The following is a 14,588-nucleotide window of genomic DNA, read 5'->3' as shown; positions in this document are numbered from 1 at the left end:
GGAAGGATGAAAGCAACACATTCAAACAGGAATGTGAGACCACATCAAATGTTTATTTGAGCAACAAAATGTATTCTTCAACTTTGTTCCTTTATTAACTGAGATTTGAATGATTTGTGTAAACACCTATGGGCACTGTATGCATCCTTGTACACAAAGTCATCTCCAGCAAAAGGCAAGGATTTGGAAGTGCTATGGAGTTTCATTCTAAATCACTGAGTAAATCCCCAAACAGTTGTGTCCAGCTGGGATGACTTTCAGAAGAAATAATGATTTTCATGTGTTAACTGATAGAATTGATGGCTTTCATGTGTTGACTGATAGAACATTCATATGGAAAGTATCAGTGTGCGTGTTCTGACCTGGCTGGGGCTGGAGGTACAATTCCAGCTGGAATTGCTCCTGCCTCCCTCAGCTGCCCTGGCCCATGGAGCAGTTTAGTGGAATGTCCAGTGGGACAGTTTCCATCATTGGTAGCTGAGCTGCTGGTTTAGAGCTGGCTGAGGGAGCCATCCCAGCCCCGGGGTCAATTTTTCCAGGTATTTTCCCCCGCCCCAAGGGCGCCATCCCAGTCCCTGGGGCAGTTTCCCCCCTGCGGGAGCCATCCCTGCCCGGGGCCAGTTTTCGGTGTTTTCCCCCTGAGGGAGCTGTCCTAGCCCCTGGAGCAGTTTGTGAGGGAGCCGTCCCAGCCCCGGGGTCAGTTTATTTCCCCCATCAGGGAGCTGTCCCAGACCCTGGAGCACTTTTACCCCAGTCAGGGAGCCATCCCAGCCCCGGGGTCAGTTTTTCCCGGTGTTTCCCCCTGAGGGAGCCGTCCCTGCCCCGGGGTCAGTTTTCCCCGGTGTTTCCCCCTGAGGGAGCCGTCCCTGCCCCGGGGTCAGTTTTCCCTCTTGTTTCCCCCCTGAGGGAAACGTCCCAGACCCGGGATCAGTTTTTCCCGGTGTTTCCCCCTGAGGGAGCCATATCAGTTTCCCCCGGTGTTTCCCCCTGAGGGAGCCGTCCCTGCCCCGGGATCAGTTTTCCCCGTTGTTTCCCCTCCTGAGGGAGCCATCCCAGCCCGGGATCAGTTTTCCCCGGTATTTCCCCCATCAGGGAGCCGTCCCTGCCCCGGGGTCGGCTTTCGCCGGTGTTTCCCCCTGAGGGAGCCGTCCCTGCCCCGGGATCAGTTTTCCCCGTTGTTTCCCCTCCTGAGGGAGCCATCCCAGCCCGGGATCAGTTTTCCCCGGTATTTCCCCCATCAGGGAGCCGTCCCTGCCCCGGGGTCGGCTTTCGCCGGTGTTTCCCCCTGAGGGAGCCATCCCTGCCCCGGGGTCAGTTTTCCCTCTTGTTTCCCCCCTGAGGGAGCCGTCCCTGCCCCGGGGTCGGTTTTCCCCGGTGTTTCCCCCTGAGGGAGCCGTCCCTGCCCCGGGGTCGGTTTTTCCCGGTGTTTCCCCTCCTGAGGGAGCCGTCCCTGCCCCCGGGTCAGTTTTCCCCGTTGCTTCCCCCCTGAGGGAGCCGTCCCTGCCAGGGGTCAGTTTTCCCTCCTGTTTCCCCCCTGAGGGAAACGTCCCAGACCCGGGATCAGTTTCCCCCGGTGTTTCCCCTCCTGAGGGAGCCGTCCCTGCCCCGGGATCAGTTTTCCCCGGTATTTCCCCCATCAGGGAGCCATCCCTGCCCCGGGTCGGTTTTCCCGGTATTTCCCCTGAGGGAGCCGTCCCTGCCCCGGGGTCAGTTTTCCCCGATATTTCCCCCATCAGGGAGCCATCCCTGCCCCGGGTCGGTTTTCCCCGGTGTTTCCCCTGAGGGAGCCGTCCCTGCCCCGCGGTCGGTTTTCCCGGTATTTCCCCCATCAGGGAGCCATCCCTGCCCCGGGTCAGTTTTCCCCGTTGTTTCCCCTCCTGAGGGAGCCGTCCCTGCCCCGGGGTCAGTTTTCCCGTTGTTTCCCCTCCTGAGGGAGCCGTCCCTGCCCCGGGGTCAGTTTTCCCCGATATTTCCCCCTGAGGGAGCCATCCCTGCCCCGGGTCAGTTTTCCCCGGTGTTTCCCCCTGAGGGAGCCGTCCCTGCCCCGCGGTCGGTTTTCCCCGATATTTCCCCCATCAGGGAGCCGTCCCTGCCCCGGGGTCGGTTTTCCCCGGTGTTTCCCCCTGAGGGAGCCGTCCCTGCCCCGGGGTCAGTTTTCCCCGGTGTTTCCCCCATCAGGGAGCCGTCCCTGCCCCGCGGTCAGTTTTCCCCGATATTTCCCCCATCAGGGAGCCATCCCTGCCCCGGGTCAGTTTTCCCCGGTGTTTCCCCCCCTGAGGGAGCCGTCCCTGCCCCGGGGTCGCCTTTCCCCGGTGTTTCCCCCTGAGGGAGCCATATCAGTTTTCCCCGGTGTTTCCCGGTATTTCCCCCTGAGGGAGCCGTCCCTGCCCCGGGGTCGCCTTTCGCCGGTGTTTCCCCCTGAGGGAGCCATCCCTGCCCCGGGATCAGTTTTCCCCGGTGTTTCCCCTCCTGAGGGAGCCGTCCCTGCCCCGGGTCAGTTTTTCCCGGTGTTTCCCCCTGAGGGAGCCATCCCTGCCCCGGGGTCAGTTTTCCCCGGTATTTCCCCCATCAGGGAGCCATCCCTGCCCCGGGTCAGTTTTCCCCGGTGTTTCCCCCTGAGGGAGCCGTCCCTGCCCCGGGTCAGTTTTCCCCGATATTTCCCCCATCAGGGAGCCATCCCTGCCCCGGGTCAGTTTTCCCCGTTGTTTCCCCTCCTGAGGGAGCCGTCCCTGCCCCGGGGTCGCCTTTCGCCGGTGTTTTCCCCGCTGACCGCTCGCTGTGTCGCAGGCCGCGGCGTGAGGCTGTACTACATCGGCGGGGAGGTGTTCGCCGAGTGCCTCAGCGACAGCGCCATCTTCGTGCAGTCCCCGAACTGCAACCAGCGCTACGGCTGGCACCCGGCCACGGTGTGCAAGATCCCCCCAGGTAAGGCCGACAGCACCGCCCGGGGACTGCTCTGCCCTGCCCTGCCCTGCCACTCTGGGGCTGGCCGGGGGCATCTCCAGGCTTCTGTAAAGTCATACAAAGCCTTGGCTTGGCTTGGGCTGCAGCATCCCCTTCCGCACCGGCCGCTGCCCCATGCGGCTCCAAGCCCCGTCCAGCCTGGCCTGGAGCACTTCCAGGGAAGGGGAGTCCACAAATTCTTTGGAAAATCTATTTTACTCTTTTAGAAGCCGCTCGGCAGTTCCAGCAGGGCATTTTTATCGCCTGAGGGGTGGAGGTGCTGCTGAAGGAAGCTGCTGTGGGGGTTTAATAGTTACACTATGTTCATCCAACGGAACAGAATCTAAGGGCAGCTTAGAGCACAATCTGCCACTTGTTCCTTCAGTGTTTTATCAGTCCACTGTTGTACTGTAATTATCTCACAGACACCTTGATAATTCTGTTTGTGCCTCTAAGTGATGGTAAGAAATTTCTCTTAATTTAGATTCACCCATAATAGATTTAAATTGTTCCTTTTTTCCTGGTCTCTAGTAAAATCCCTTCCTCTGTGTGAATTAGTTTGTTCTAAAGACATCACATTTTCAGACACCTCATTGTTCTGGTTACAAGATCATTTATTACAAGAAAGATTACAAGATTACAAGAAAGATTACAAGATTACAAGAAAGATTACAAGATCCTTTATTTCATCTATTTGGGAAGGAAAGACTTTTTTGTGAGATAAATGCAAAAAGCTGGTAAGAGAGGAGATGCTGTTTGAAATGGAATTTGGTTATTTAGCTAAGCTTACACAAGCTGACTTTTTTACAGTTAAAAGCCTGTATATATTTAAAAACTGAACTTCTTTGTTTAGAAATATTTGAATTCTTTTCTTTTGAGAGGAGATCCATACGCTCCAAGCCCTGGCCCATCCTATTGGGTTTCCTTTCTCAGATGCAGCTGCCAGTGCTGCAAATTATGACTTAATTCTCCACCACATCACAGGAGTCCACGCTGGCTGGAGTCAACATCTGCAGACATGAAAAGCCCACATTTCCGCTCAGACCCAGCTCAGGCTCAGTTTTTGGATCCAGCTCTCCCCGCTTTTGCCACAGTTTTTGGCCGCCTGTTGTTCAAATCTTTGCTGGGTCTGACGCAGTTTCTTCATTGCCTTGTTGACAGGATCGAGTCATTGCCACTCTCGCCCATGGAGAGACCTGTTCCCAAGTGCTCCCGAGGGCTGGGATCCAGCACTGGGATCCTCCTGGAGTTCATCCTGCTCCCCTGAGCTCAGCCTGGCCCTGACCCTTTCACCCTTCAAACTTCCCTTCAGGCCCCCTGAGACTGCAGCCCCTGGGCTCTTCCCTGGTTCCAGAAGTGGGCAGTGCTTCCTGCAGCTGCTGTGCTCACCCTGTGCTCCACACCAGATGAGTCCAGCCCAGGAGAGGAGGCTCACAAGTGATTCTTAGCAAAACACAATGCAGCCCACTCCAAATGTTGTTTTTCAGCCGTGGCCCAATCCCAAATGAGCCTTAGCTGAGTGCTTGGTTTCAGAGTTTAAATTGTTTATGGTTATCTGGGAGAAAGCAGACACTTTTAAAATGAGTGGGGCATTCCTTTATTTATGTAAACTATGAAAGATGTTATTATATTTCACCTTTTCCCCCTAAGAACAGTTGAATAAGTTGTTCTCAGTTGTTTAGCTGGGGCTAAACATCAGGGGAAAAACTTCAGTTTTAAAAGGAAAGTGTTTGGCACATGATAGTGAAAGTGGAGAGAGGATTTTAGCAGGAGCAGCCCTGCCACCAGCCCTGGCAGCCTCTTTAACCCTCAGATCTGCTTCGTGGTGTGTCAGAGTGGTTTCACTTCAGAGCTTCCCCGTTCTGTGACAGACTCGTGTCCGTCCAGCACAGGGAGCTCTCTTTTCAGCCTGTGCATTCCTCCCCTCCAGGCCCTGCAGGGATCTCTGCTGTTGAGTGTTCAGTCACAGTCTGGCTTTAAATTACAATAGGAAGCAAATGGTGTCCAGCAGAGAGAAGGAGGTTCCACAGGAGGTTCCCAAGCCTGGTCTCTTCAGTCACAGTCTGCTGGGGGGCTCCAGCATTCAGAATTCTCCCCTTTTCCTTCCTCCTGTGAAAATGTGTCAGCCTCCGTTCCTGGCTCTGAGGGCACGGGAAAGCAGCCTGGAGTTCCTCTGAAAAAGCCAGACTTCTCAATCCCATCAAGCCAATGCCTTGTCCTTGCTGTGTCCTTTCCCCCAGGCTGTAACCTGAAGATTTTTAACAACCAGGAGTTCGCTGCGCTGCTGGCGCAGTCGGTGAACCAGGGCTTCGAGGCCGTGTACCAGCTGACCCGCATGTGCACCATCCGCATGAGCTTCGTCAAGGGCTGGGGCGCCGAGTACAGGTGGGACCACCCGGGCTGCTGCCAGCCCTCAGCTCCCGGCTGGGAGAGCCCTGCAGAGCTGGCACTGCTGTGTGGAGCAGGGGAGTCAGCCTGTTCAGGGGCACAGATGGGCTGTGGCTCTTGGGAACGGCTGGGGGATCACCCCCGGCTCTGCTCCTCCTCAGCTCCCGGCTGGGAGAGCCCTGCAGAGCTGGCACTGCTGTGTGGAGCAGGGGAGTCAGCCTGTTCAGGGGCACAGATGGGCTGTGGCTCTTGGGAATGGGTTGGTCGGGTCTCTTCATGGGATACACCTGGAAGGCCACGTGTGGTAAGAAGAAGGAGCTTTATCTGGAGCACGCAGATAAATCCACGTGGTCCATGTAGGAAACACAACGTTTTTTCCTTAAAATTAGATATGTTTTGGATGGGTTGAGTGTCTTAAGACTGCACTTCTATCAAGACAGGATTATAGACTCCTGGAATGGTTTGTGTTGGAAGGGACCTTAAAGCCCATCCGGTGCCACACCTGCCATGGACAGGGACACCTTCCACTGTCTCACGTTGCTCCAGTGTGGCCATGGACACATCCAGGGATCCAGGGGCAGCCACAGCTTCTCTGGGCACCTGTGCCAGGGCCTGCCCAGCCTCACAGGAATTCCTTCTATATCCCATCCAACCCTGCCCTCTGCCAGTGGGATCCATTCCCTGTGTCCTGTCCCTCCATGCCCTTGTGGAAGTACAGTGTGAGTGCTTCCCATGGGTTGGATTTAATGCTTCTTATAGCAGGGACTAATGGGGGTACAATAAAAGCAGATTGGCATGAAAAATTTCTATTTGAAAAAAACGTGAGAGTTCCTGCAAAATTACAGTTAAATATTACAGTTAAAATTATAGTTAAATCTCCTGATCCTTTCCTTAGGGCTTGCCATGGAGCAAGTGGGAGAATGTGGGAGCAGCAGGATCACTGTTTTTCCCCGTGAATACTGAGGCTAAAAGGGAGATGCAGGAGGTCTGGTGTGTGGGATGGATGATGTGGTCACTCTGACCCCACAAGGACACTGGAGATGCCGTGGGAACAGAGTATTCCATAGTTTTGCTCTGTCACCCCACTGGTGAGCAAACATCCGAGGGAGAGCAATCAGGGGTGGATGGTACAAGCAAGGGAAGTGAAGTTCAGTGGAAAATGGGTGTTGTTTTCTGAGAGGGAAAGCTGGTGAGGATTTAAGCCCAGAGTGATGTGGAAATATTTGACTCTGCACCCTTTAGAGCTGTGGCCTTACTTGGAGCTCCGTGGGGTCGCTGCCTTTCCAGGGCTGCTCTGCGGCAGGAGGGGAGAGGCCTCAGGACCAGCTGGAGCCTGAGCCCTGCACGTTGCTCTGCCACTTTCTTCATTTCTCCAGATGTTTGGAGTCCATTTTGTTTTGAAATCATCCTGAGCTGGGGCCAGAGCAGCTCAGGGCTGGCTCCCAGCCAGGCCCTAATGAGCTCCAGACGAGCGTGACTTACGGAAAGTCAGGGATCCCCGCGGGGCTGCGCAGGCACCGAGAGCCTGCGCTCACACCGGGGCTGCTCTCCCCATCCTGCCTCTCCTTGCCACAGACTTCTCCATCTGATGCAGAGATGGAGATGCTCCTGTGGGAGCATCCAGAGGGCTGTTCCCTGATTCCTGGTTCACCCGTGGGCAGTCTGGATGGGGGTGTTTAGTGCTCCTCTGTGCCAGGGATTTGGTGCTGGGATGGGGGAGAAGCCAATTCCATGAGCAGCCTGTGATGGACAGGGACGGGGATGGTGGTGGGAGCTCAGGGCAGCCCCCCCAGCACAGGCTTCCCGTTTCACCCCTGGTTGTCCCTGGATCCCAGAGATTTCAGGTTCTCCCTCCCATCACCAGATTCCAAGGACAGCTTCTGTGGGAAGTGGGGGTGTAAAGCGAGGCTGTTTCCAGGCTGTTTCCCCTGCTTTGTAATCTCCCTCCTCCACAGCAGCTGTGCCTGCCTGGAACAAGACCTCAGCCATGCCTCAGCAGAGGAGGGAGAGCCCCTGGCTCCGTGTCTTGGTCTCCCTTTCCTTCTTTTCCTCCCCATCTCCGTGCTTTGCCTTCTGGAGATACCCATGGGGTCTGGGCTCAGGGAGAGGAGGGGAGCAGGGATTTGTGCAGGGAAAGGTCAGAGCAGGCCCAGCAGGGCCCATGGATGCAGGAAAGATCTGCAGGGCTTGGGGTGAGCTCTTCCCAGCCCTTCCACATTCTCCTAAAACCCAAGGGTACAGTAAAAAGTGAATATCCTTGTCTTGTGCATAGGGAAACTGAACATATTTGGTGAACACGGACCTTGCTGTCTAACTAGGAAAGGTCTGCGAATGAAAAATGGGTTTGCTTAGATCAACACCATCCTTTCCCTTCAGGGAATCAGCTGCCTGTTCCCAGGAATCTGAGCAGTAAATAGCAAGTTGCTCCTGTGGGATCATAACAAATATGAAGGGACAAGGTGGGTTTTTGAAAGAAATCAGCAGCGCAGGCCAGAGGCTGTTCCAGAGGAGAGCCATTCCTTTGGCCAGGGTGGTTGTGGAAGCAGCTCTGGAGCTGGGAAACCTTTTCTGTCCGTCACGTTGGTGTTGTGTTCTCTTCCCCCTGGCAGGAGGCAGACTGTGACCAGCACTCCCTGCTGGATCGAGCTGCACCTCAACGGGCCCTTGCAGTGGCTGGACAAGGTCCTCACACAGATGGGCTCCCCCAGCATCCGCTGCTCCAGCGTCTCCTAAGGAAGCTCCTCCTGGGGGCCCGTGGGGGAACAAAGACTCTGGAACACCCTTAGCAAAGGCATAGTCAACAACTCCCCAGTTACTCAAGCGATGAGAAAAAAATCCGCTTCAAAACCAAAAAAGAAGTGGGTTTTCTTTGTTTTGTTGTTGTTTTGAAATACCCATTTAAGCCACTTCCACTGAAACTGTCGGCACTTTGGTCGGGGTGCTCCGGGGCCGCTGCAGTTGGAATTTGGAGCTGGAGTTGGTGAGGATAAAAGGCTGGATGTTGTTTCAGTGGAGAGCAGGCAGGGCTCACCTGGCTCCAGGCTGTGTGTGGCACAGGAACCATCCCAGCTCCCAGGAAACTTTCCCTTCCCTCACACAACTCCAGGCTCCTGCAGCATCCCAGGAACACCAGAGCCTGTGGGGCTCCAGGATGGGAACACCAGACCCCGTGGGACTCTGGGATGGCTCCTGCTCATGCGTTCCTTCACCACCCACCTGATCCACACCGGTACTGCAGCAGCAGGGGCGAAGGAGGCATTTCAAACACCCACAAGAATGAATTCCCCCAGGAATGTTCTGAAAAGAAGGAATTTCCCACACTGGACTAGCAGCAAGGAGGCAGAGCCTTGCCTGGTGCCCCAGGGGTGGTGCCCTTGTGGATCAGCCTGGGTTCACATGGAGCAAAAGCCCAGTCTGAGGCTCTTTCTGGTGTTGCTGCAGTGATTTTTGACTGGAGCTGCTCCCAGAGGGAGAACCGTCCCGTGGGGAGCCCTGCCTGGAGCAGCTCAAGCTCAGTTCTCTGCAGTCTGTCTGCATTAACGACAGCAGGTCTGGGCTGTGTTTTCCCAGTCTCTGCCTCTCCAAAGCGCGAGGGGCTCCGTGTCCAGGTGGAGCAGGGATGGAATGTCCAGGCCTGGCTGTGGAGCAGCCCTGGAGGGCGATCCCGTGCTGTCACATGCAGCAGCCAGGACATCTCAGACACAGCCAGCCCTCTGTGTGAAACTGTGCCAGCTGATGAAAATGCTCTAAGATGTGTTTTTGCCTGGAGAAATTGGGAGAGTGTGTATTGACTTGTATTATAAAATGTTCATTTTAAACATACATGCTCCAGACTGTTTAATATTTTTTATCCCTGCAGCAACTGTCGTGGCAAGCAACTTCCACAACTGGAAAAAACCCCTTAGCACTTGTTTTTATGGTTCACATGTGCCAAATAAGTCTCATAACTTTGTCAGTGCTGTCCAATTATCCGTTTCTTTATATCTGCAGTGAATATCTTATGCATTTGTGCCAAAATATTAGAGGGGGAGGGGAGAAAGTGATAATCAGTTTCCTATGGAAATCTTTTTTTTCCTTGTTTTTTATCTACGAAAGACAAGCTGGATGTGGCTGTGGGAAGGACTGACTGGGATGGACTTGAGGACGGTTTTGATAAAGCTTTAGTCCTGCAAACTTCTGTGGGAATGCCCTGATCCACTGGGGGAACCAACTGGATCAAACACCCACCAGGAATTCCCGTGCTCCTCCTTTGCCAGCTGCTCGTTCCTCCGAGACCTCTGCCAGCCTCTCCTGCTTTGCCAAACCCCACCACTCCTGGAGCTGAGGGGACCCGGTGCCCCCAGAACAGATGCCAGAGGCCACTGCTGCTGCTTGAGTGCAGATGGAGGGATGGTCTGGGGAGCTCCCTCGGAAACAAGGAACTGCCTTGTTTAAACATCTGAAACCTAAGGAGGACTCTCAGTGGTGGATGTGCTCCTGGGGACACAGGACTTTGGGATATCCTCTGGCTGAGTCTGGACTGGAGCTGCTCTGTGCAGCACAGCACAAGCAGCACTGGAGGCTTTTAGGGCGTTGGATTTGTTAAATTTTGCAGTGTGTCTGATCTGAGTTACACCTCTGCCTGCACAGACTGGTGCAAAAGAGATCTGTAGAAAAGAGGATTTTCTGGGGCCATTTACAAAGCAGGTCTGTTGTCACCGTGGATTGGTTCAGCATTGGTTCAGATACACGTTTCTAACATAGCTGTAAAGAAAAATTGATCCTGAATTTTGTAGAAATATTTGAGTTTTGGCTGTTGAAAATAGAGGGGGGAATGTGCTCTGTAAAATGGCCCCGGGTTTCCTCCATGAGTGTTTTATTTGCTTGTTTTGGTGACAAATGTTGTTGTTGTCCTCATAATCACAGAGGAAGTTTGAACTCTGGTGCCTCCTGCATTAACCACAAAAATGAGATCTGAAATCCCAGAGGCAGGGATTACAGGTGATGGTGTGAGCAGGAGCCCAGCCTGATCCAGAGGCCACAAGTGGGAATAAATCCCAACTTTAATATGAAATTTGCACACGGAGTCACCTCCTCAGCCACCCTGGATTTCCGCTGGGAACCCGAGCTACAGCCCCTTGCTGAAGGATAATTAATTGCTGACCATTATTAATTGAGGCCTTTTGAAACGCAGGATTCAGATGATGCATAAAAACTTTGGTTAATCTCCCCTCATCATCCCTTAAGTGAAATGACTTCCAGTGGAAAATGTGAGCTGGCCCAGCAGTACAGTGAGATAAAGGGGAGATTATCTCCACTCCAGCATTAATTTCCTCTCTCCCCTTCGTTTGCTGCTCCCGGATTCATGAAAGCTCTGTGGGTTCTGGAGTCACCGTGGGGAGCCCAGCAGAGCCCGGGGCCCTGGACAGGGCAGGGGATGGGGCTGAGCCCAGGGATGTCCTGCCCACACTGCCCTGCATGGTCACAGTTGCAGGTGGAGGTGAATTCCCATTCCTGTGGCCACCAAGGCCGGGGAGCAGGGATTGGGCTGGGGTTGCTGGAGGCAGCAGGGCCCTGAGGGAGGCTTTGTTTGATTTCTTCTAGGAGTTGATTAAAGCAGCTTTGGTGTGGAGCTCAAAGGGATGGGAGCAGCCTGCCCTGGCTCAGATTGCAGCTCCAGGCTGGAATATCCTCATTTCATGGCAGGCTGGGCTCGTTTCTCCAGGGTTTCACCCGGCTTTGTTCCTCCAGAGTCAGTAGCAGACCTTTGACTCTTCCCTCGGTGTGGCTGCACAGCACGGCCTGGCTTTCCCAGGCTGTGGTGATCTGTTTATTGTTAGTGTATTGAATTGCAGGTTGTATTTGGTGTTAAGCTTGTCTTAGGAGTAATCCAGTGCTGTCCATTTGACTTAATCTCCAGCAATCAGTGTGCATATGCACAAAGATGGAGAAATCCCATCGTAAGGCATTTCCCTGGAGCTCTGGCTGCCCCTGTGTGCCAGGAAAAGGCTGAGGGAGCCCCTGAGTTGCTCACAGTTTCCTCCCCCTTGGATCAGCGTGGTTGAACCCTGCAGGATCCTCTGCGGGGTGAAGGATGTTCAGGGCCCATGTCAAGCGGGCAGTGGTGACACCTGTGCCTTGAGCTGCTTCCCGACTGGAAAAGCAGCAAGAACCCGGCCCAGGGAAGGACTTCAGCCTCATGCACAGCATCCAGAGCTCTCCTGGTCTCTGAGGGGCAGGAGGACGGAATTGGCGGCTGTGCTAAGCTGGGATGAGAAGCAGGCCCTCTCTAGGGGCGGCCTGAGCGGTGTGCTTGGGAAGTTCAATGTTTTTTACTATGCTTTTATACCTGCTTTTGTATTTATGTGTCTCTCTCAACTATTCAGATGAATCCAGTATTTAATTTTTAGCAGAAGGGGCAGTTAAGGACTCAGAGTATTAAATCTTCCATCTGCTCCTTGCTGATGATGGCTGGAAATGAGGAGTTTGTGATGTGAGAACAGAGCTGAGCACAAAGTCCCCTGAGCCCTCGGGAGCCACGGTGCTGCTGCTGCACCAAGTCAGGGCCCCAGCCGGGCCCTTGGTGCTCCTCGGGGCTTGGTAGGGCTTTAAAAACCAAACCCCGCTCCTCCAGAGCTGCTTGGGTCATCCTCTGCCCCTTCTGGAACTGGCTGGGTCATCCTCTGGCCCTCCAGACCTGGCAGGTTCCTCCTCTGCTCCCTCCAGACCAGCTGGGTTCCACAGGAGCTGTGGGAGTCCCTCCTGCCTTCCCCTGCAGCGTTGCTGCCTTTGTTACTCGAGGCCTGTCCCATGTACGCCCTCCCTTTCCATGTGGAACTGTAAGGTCTGGTTTTGACATTTTAATAAACTTTGATTTGAAAACTCAGGCTCGTGAGCAAATCGGGCTATCGGAGGGATGTGTTTAGGGCACAAATGGACGGTTCGGGGTGTTGCCATGGCAGTAACTGGGACACAGCAGCACCTTAGGTTTGTGCAGTGAAGGTCCTGCCCTGTAAAGCACACAACAGCTCAGTGACACGTAAGACCCTGGCCCTGTTCTTTTTACAGCTGGGACAGTTTGGTTCGAGAATTTAGAGCCAAATATATAAAAAATAATTTTTAAATTGCATTTAATTGTTTTTACTAATGGGAATTGGGTGAGTAGAAGTGGAGTTCTGTGTTCCAGGGATTTACTGGAGGAGTTAGACACAGCTGAGCATTCTCAGGTTCAAAGTGCCACTGGAATTCCACTGTAAGGAACTGGGGAGCTGTTACCAGCTCGGGGAACTGGAGCTCTGTCACCAGCTCAGGGAAGTGGAGCTCTGTCACCAGCTCAGGGAACTGGAGCTCTGTCACCAGCTCAGGGAACTGGAGCTCTGTCACCAGCTCAGGGAATTGAGGAGCTCTGTCACCAGCTCAGGGAACTGGAGCTCTGTCACCAGCTCAGGGAACTGGAGAGCTGTTACCAGCTCAGGAGAGCAGGAGCTGCAGAGGAGCGTTCACTGCTCAGCCTGCAGTGTCCTGTCATGAGCAGACCCCGAATTCCTGCCGTGTCTCCGCGGAGGAGCTGCGGGCACGAGTCCAGCCGTAAATCCTGGAGAAAAGCCTTAAGGAGCAGAGATTCCTCCCTCCCTGATCCGTCCGTGGCTGCGCTGTGCTGCTGGTGGGAAGGTGTTCCTGATTACCCGCCAGGCTGATGCCACTGCCCGGGGGCAGAATTCCAGCAGCCCGCGGAGGGCGGCGGGCAGGGCAGGGCAGGTGCCAGCCCGGGGACGGTGACAGATCCCCGGCACTCCGTGGCCTCGGGGCAGGCGCTCTCCGAAGAGCCCCGGGAAGGCGCCGAGGCACACCGCGCTCCGTGCTGCGAACTCCTCACGGCCCCCTGAGGGTTTCGCTGGAATTCTCTGCTTTTGGGCTGTTTTTCCTGACAGGACTTAGGAGAACGCTTTTTCCACTCGGGTTTCCAGCCATGTGGTAATGAAGGGTCTGGTCCAGGCTTTGTGCTGGGCGTGCCAGAAGTCGGGCGGGCTGCAGTGACTCCGTGCGGAGCTGGGGGCTCTGCTGGCTGTCACCTGCCTTTCAGTGCCCCAGTCCCCGCTGGAAACGGGCAATGGCAGGAATTAAAAACCTCAAAGCCTCACCCAAAATAAAGAGTGAACTGCCGGGGCCTGGAACGCGTGGTTCAGGAACCCAAAGCTGGGTGCCAGGGGCTGGGTTAGTGGCAGGGAAGCCTTTGCCATCCCCAGAGCTCCAGCCGCAGCCTGGCCTGGCCGGGAACACTGGAATGCCTGAGCTGGGAATGCCAGCCCAGCACGGGGAACGCTGCAGCAGCAACCAGCTCTGGAACTGGGACAAGGATGGCAAAGCTGGGGCCGTCCCTGCCCGCGGCAGGGTGGGGCTGGGGGCCTTTGAGGGCACTTCCAACCCAAACCACTCTGGGATTCTGTGCAAACCAACTGGGAATTCTTCTGTTGTTGCTGCACAAAGTGAAACTGAGTGACAGACACAACTTTGCTCTTCCGCTAATGCCCCTTTTATTCATTTCTGTCACTTCTTATTTTGTAAAGAAATTCTGTAGCCAAAACCAAAGGGTCTCCTCAGAAAAACCCCAAACAACCCACAGAAAAAAAAAATTAACCACCGACAAAGTAAACCTTGATTTTAAACCAGAACACAATGACCTCAAAGGATCACTAAATTATTTCCCAGTGTCTCCAGCCACACTTCCTGCCTCCATGATTTGTGCCCCTACAGACAAGACCCATATTTACAATAAATCATATTTAAAAGAGTTTTGAGTATGGGAATGAGCTGCTGTTACCTCATAAAAAGGCAGCAAAGCACTGGGTTTTAACTGATCTCATTAAATTTAAAAGTCACATCTCTATCACATGTCTAAAGAATGGGTTTATAAAGTGTCCAAGCCCATTTTTCCTTCGCTGCCTCCACTCTATTCCCTTGGCACTTTGGCCATTTATCACCATTGCACAACAAAGATTTAGAAAGGGCAGAAAGAATCTTCAGCTACTGAGAAGCCAACATGGAAACCATTCCCTGCTTGGAATGAGCCACCTTCAGGTCTGTGTCACGTTCTCTGTGCTGGGAAAAAGCTGTGGAGAACGGGAGAAGGTGCAGTCCCAGCGAGGCCCAGCAGCTGCTTGGGAAGGTGTCCCTGGCAGGTGTTCCCTTGGATGTCTCTGTATTCCAGGAGAATTCTTCCCAAGCCAGGTGTTTCACCATGGGGGAGCTCCTGCTGAGGCTTCAGCTCAGAAACACTT

The 14,588-nt window shown here is 54.2% G+C and overlaps 1 protein-coding gene and 1 long non-coding RNA gene across 4 annotated transcripts in view; one reads left to right on the top strand and one right to left on the bottom strand.

The window, feature by feature from the left end:
- Positions 1-10,141, top strand: part of SMAD3 (SMAD family member 3) — a 72,330-nt gene extending 62,189 nt beyond the window's left edge. For all 3 annotated transcript variants that reach the window (XM_068203519.1, XM_068203517.1, XM_068203516.1), the window contains 3 exons: positions 2,788-2,925; positions 5,184-5,328; positions 7,941-10,141. In XM_068203519.1, the coding sequence (XP_068059620.1) occupies positions 2,788-2,925; positions 5,184-5,328; positions 7,941-8,064 (407 nt within the window). In that variant the 3' untranslated portion in view covers positions 8,065-10,141. The remainder of the gene's footprint in view (positions 1-2,787; positions 2,926-5,183; positions 5,329-7,940) is intronic.
- The window catches only part of LOC137481673 (uncharacterized), a 358,787-nt gene that overhangs the window by 78,329 nt on the left and 265,870 nt on the right, over positions 1-14,588 (bottom strand). The window contains exon 2 of the long non-coding RNA XR_011003597.1: positions 10,250-11,968. This is a non-coding gene — a long non-coding RNA (uncharacterized lncRNA). The remainder of the gene's footprint in view (positions 1-10,249; positions 11,969-14,588) is intronic.

The sequence above is a fragment of the Anomalospiza imberbis genome, chromosome 13, assembly GCF_031753505.1.
Source record: "Anomalospiza imberbis isolate Cuckoo-Finch-1a 21T00152 chromosome 13, ASM3175350v1, whole genome shotgun sequence".
Taxonomy (NCBI): domain Eukaryota; kingdom Metazoa; phylum Chordata; class Aves; order Passeriformes; family Viduidae; genus Anomalospiza; species Anomalospiza imberbis.
This window is presented reverse-complemented; position numbering and strand designations above follow the sequence as displayed.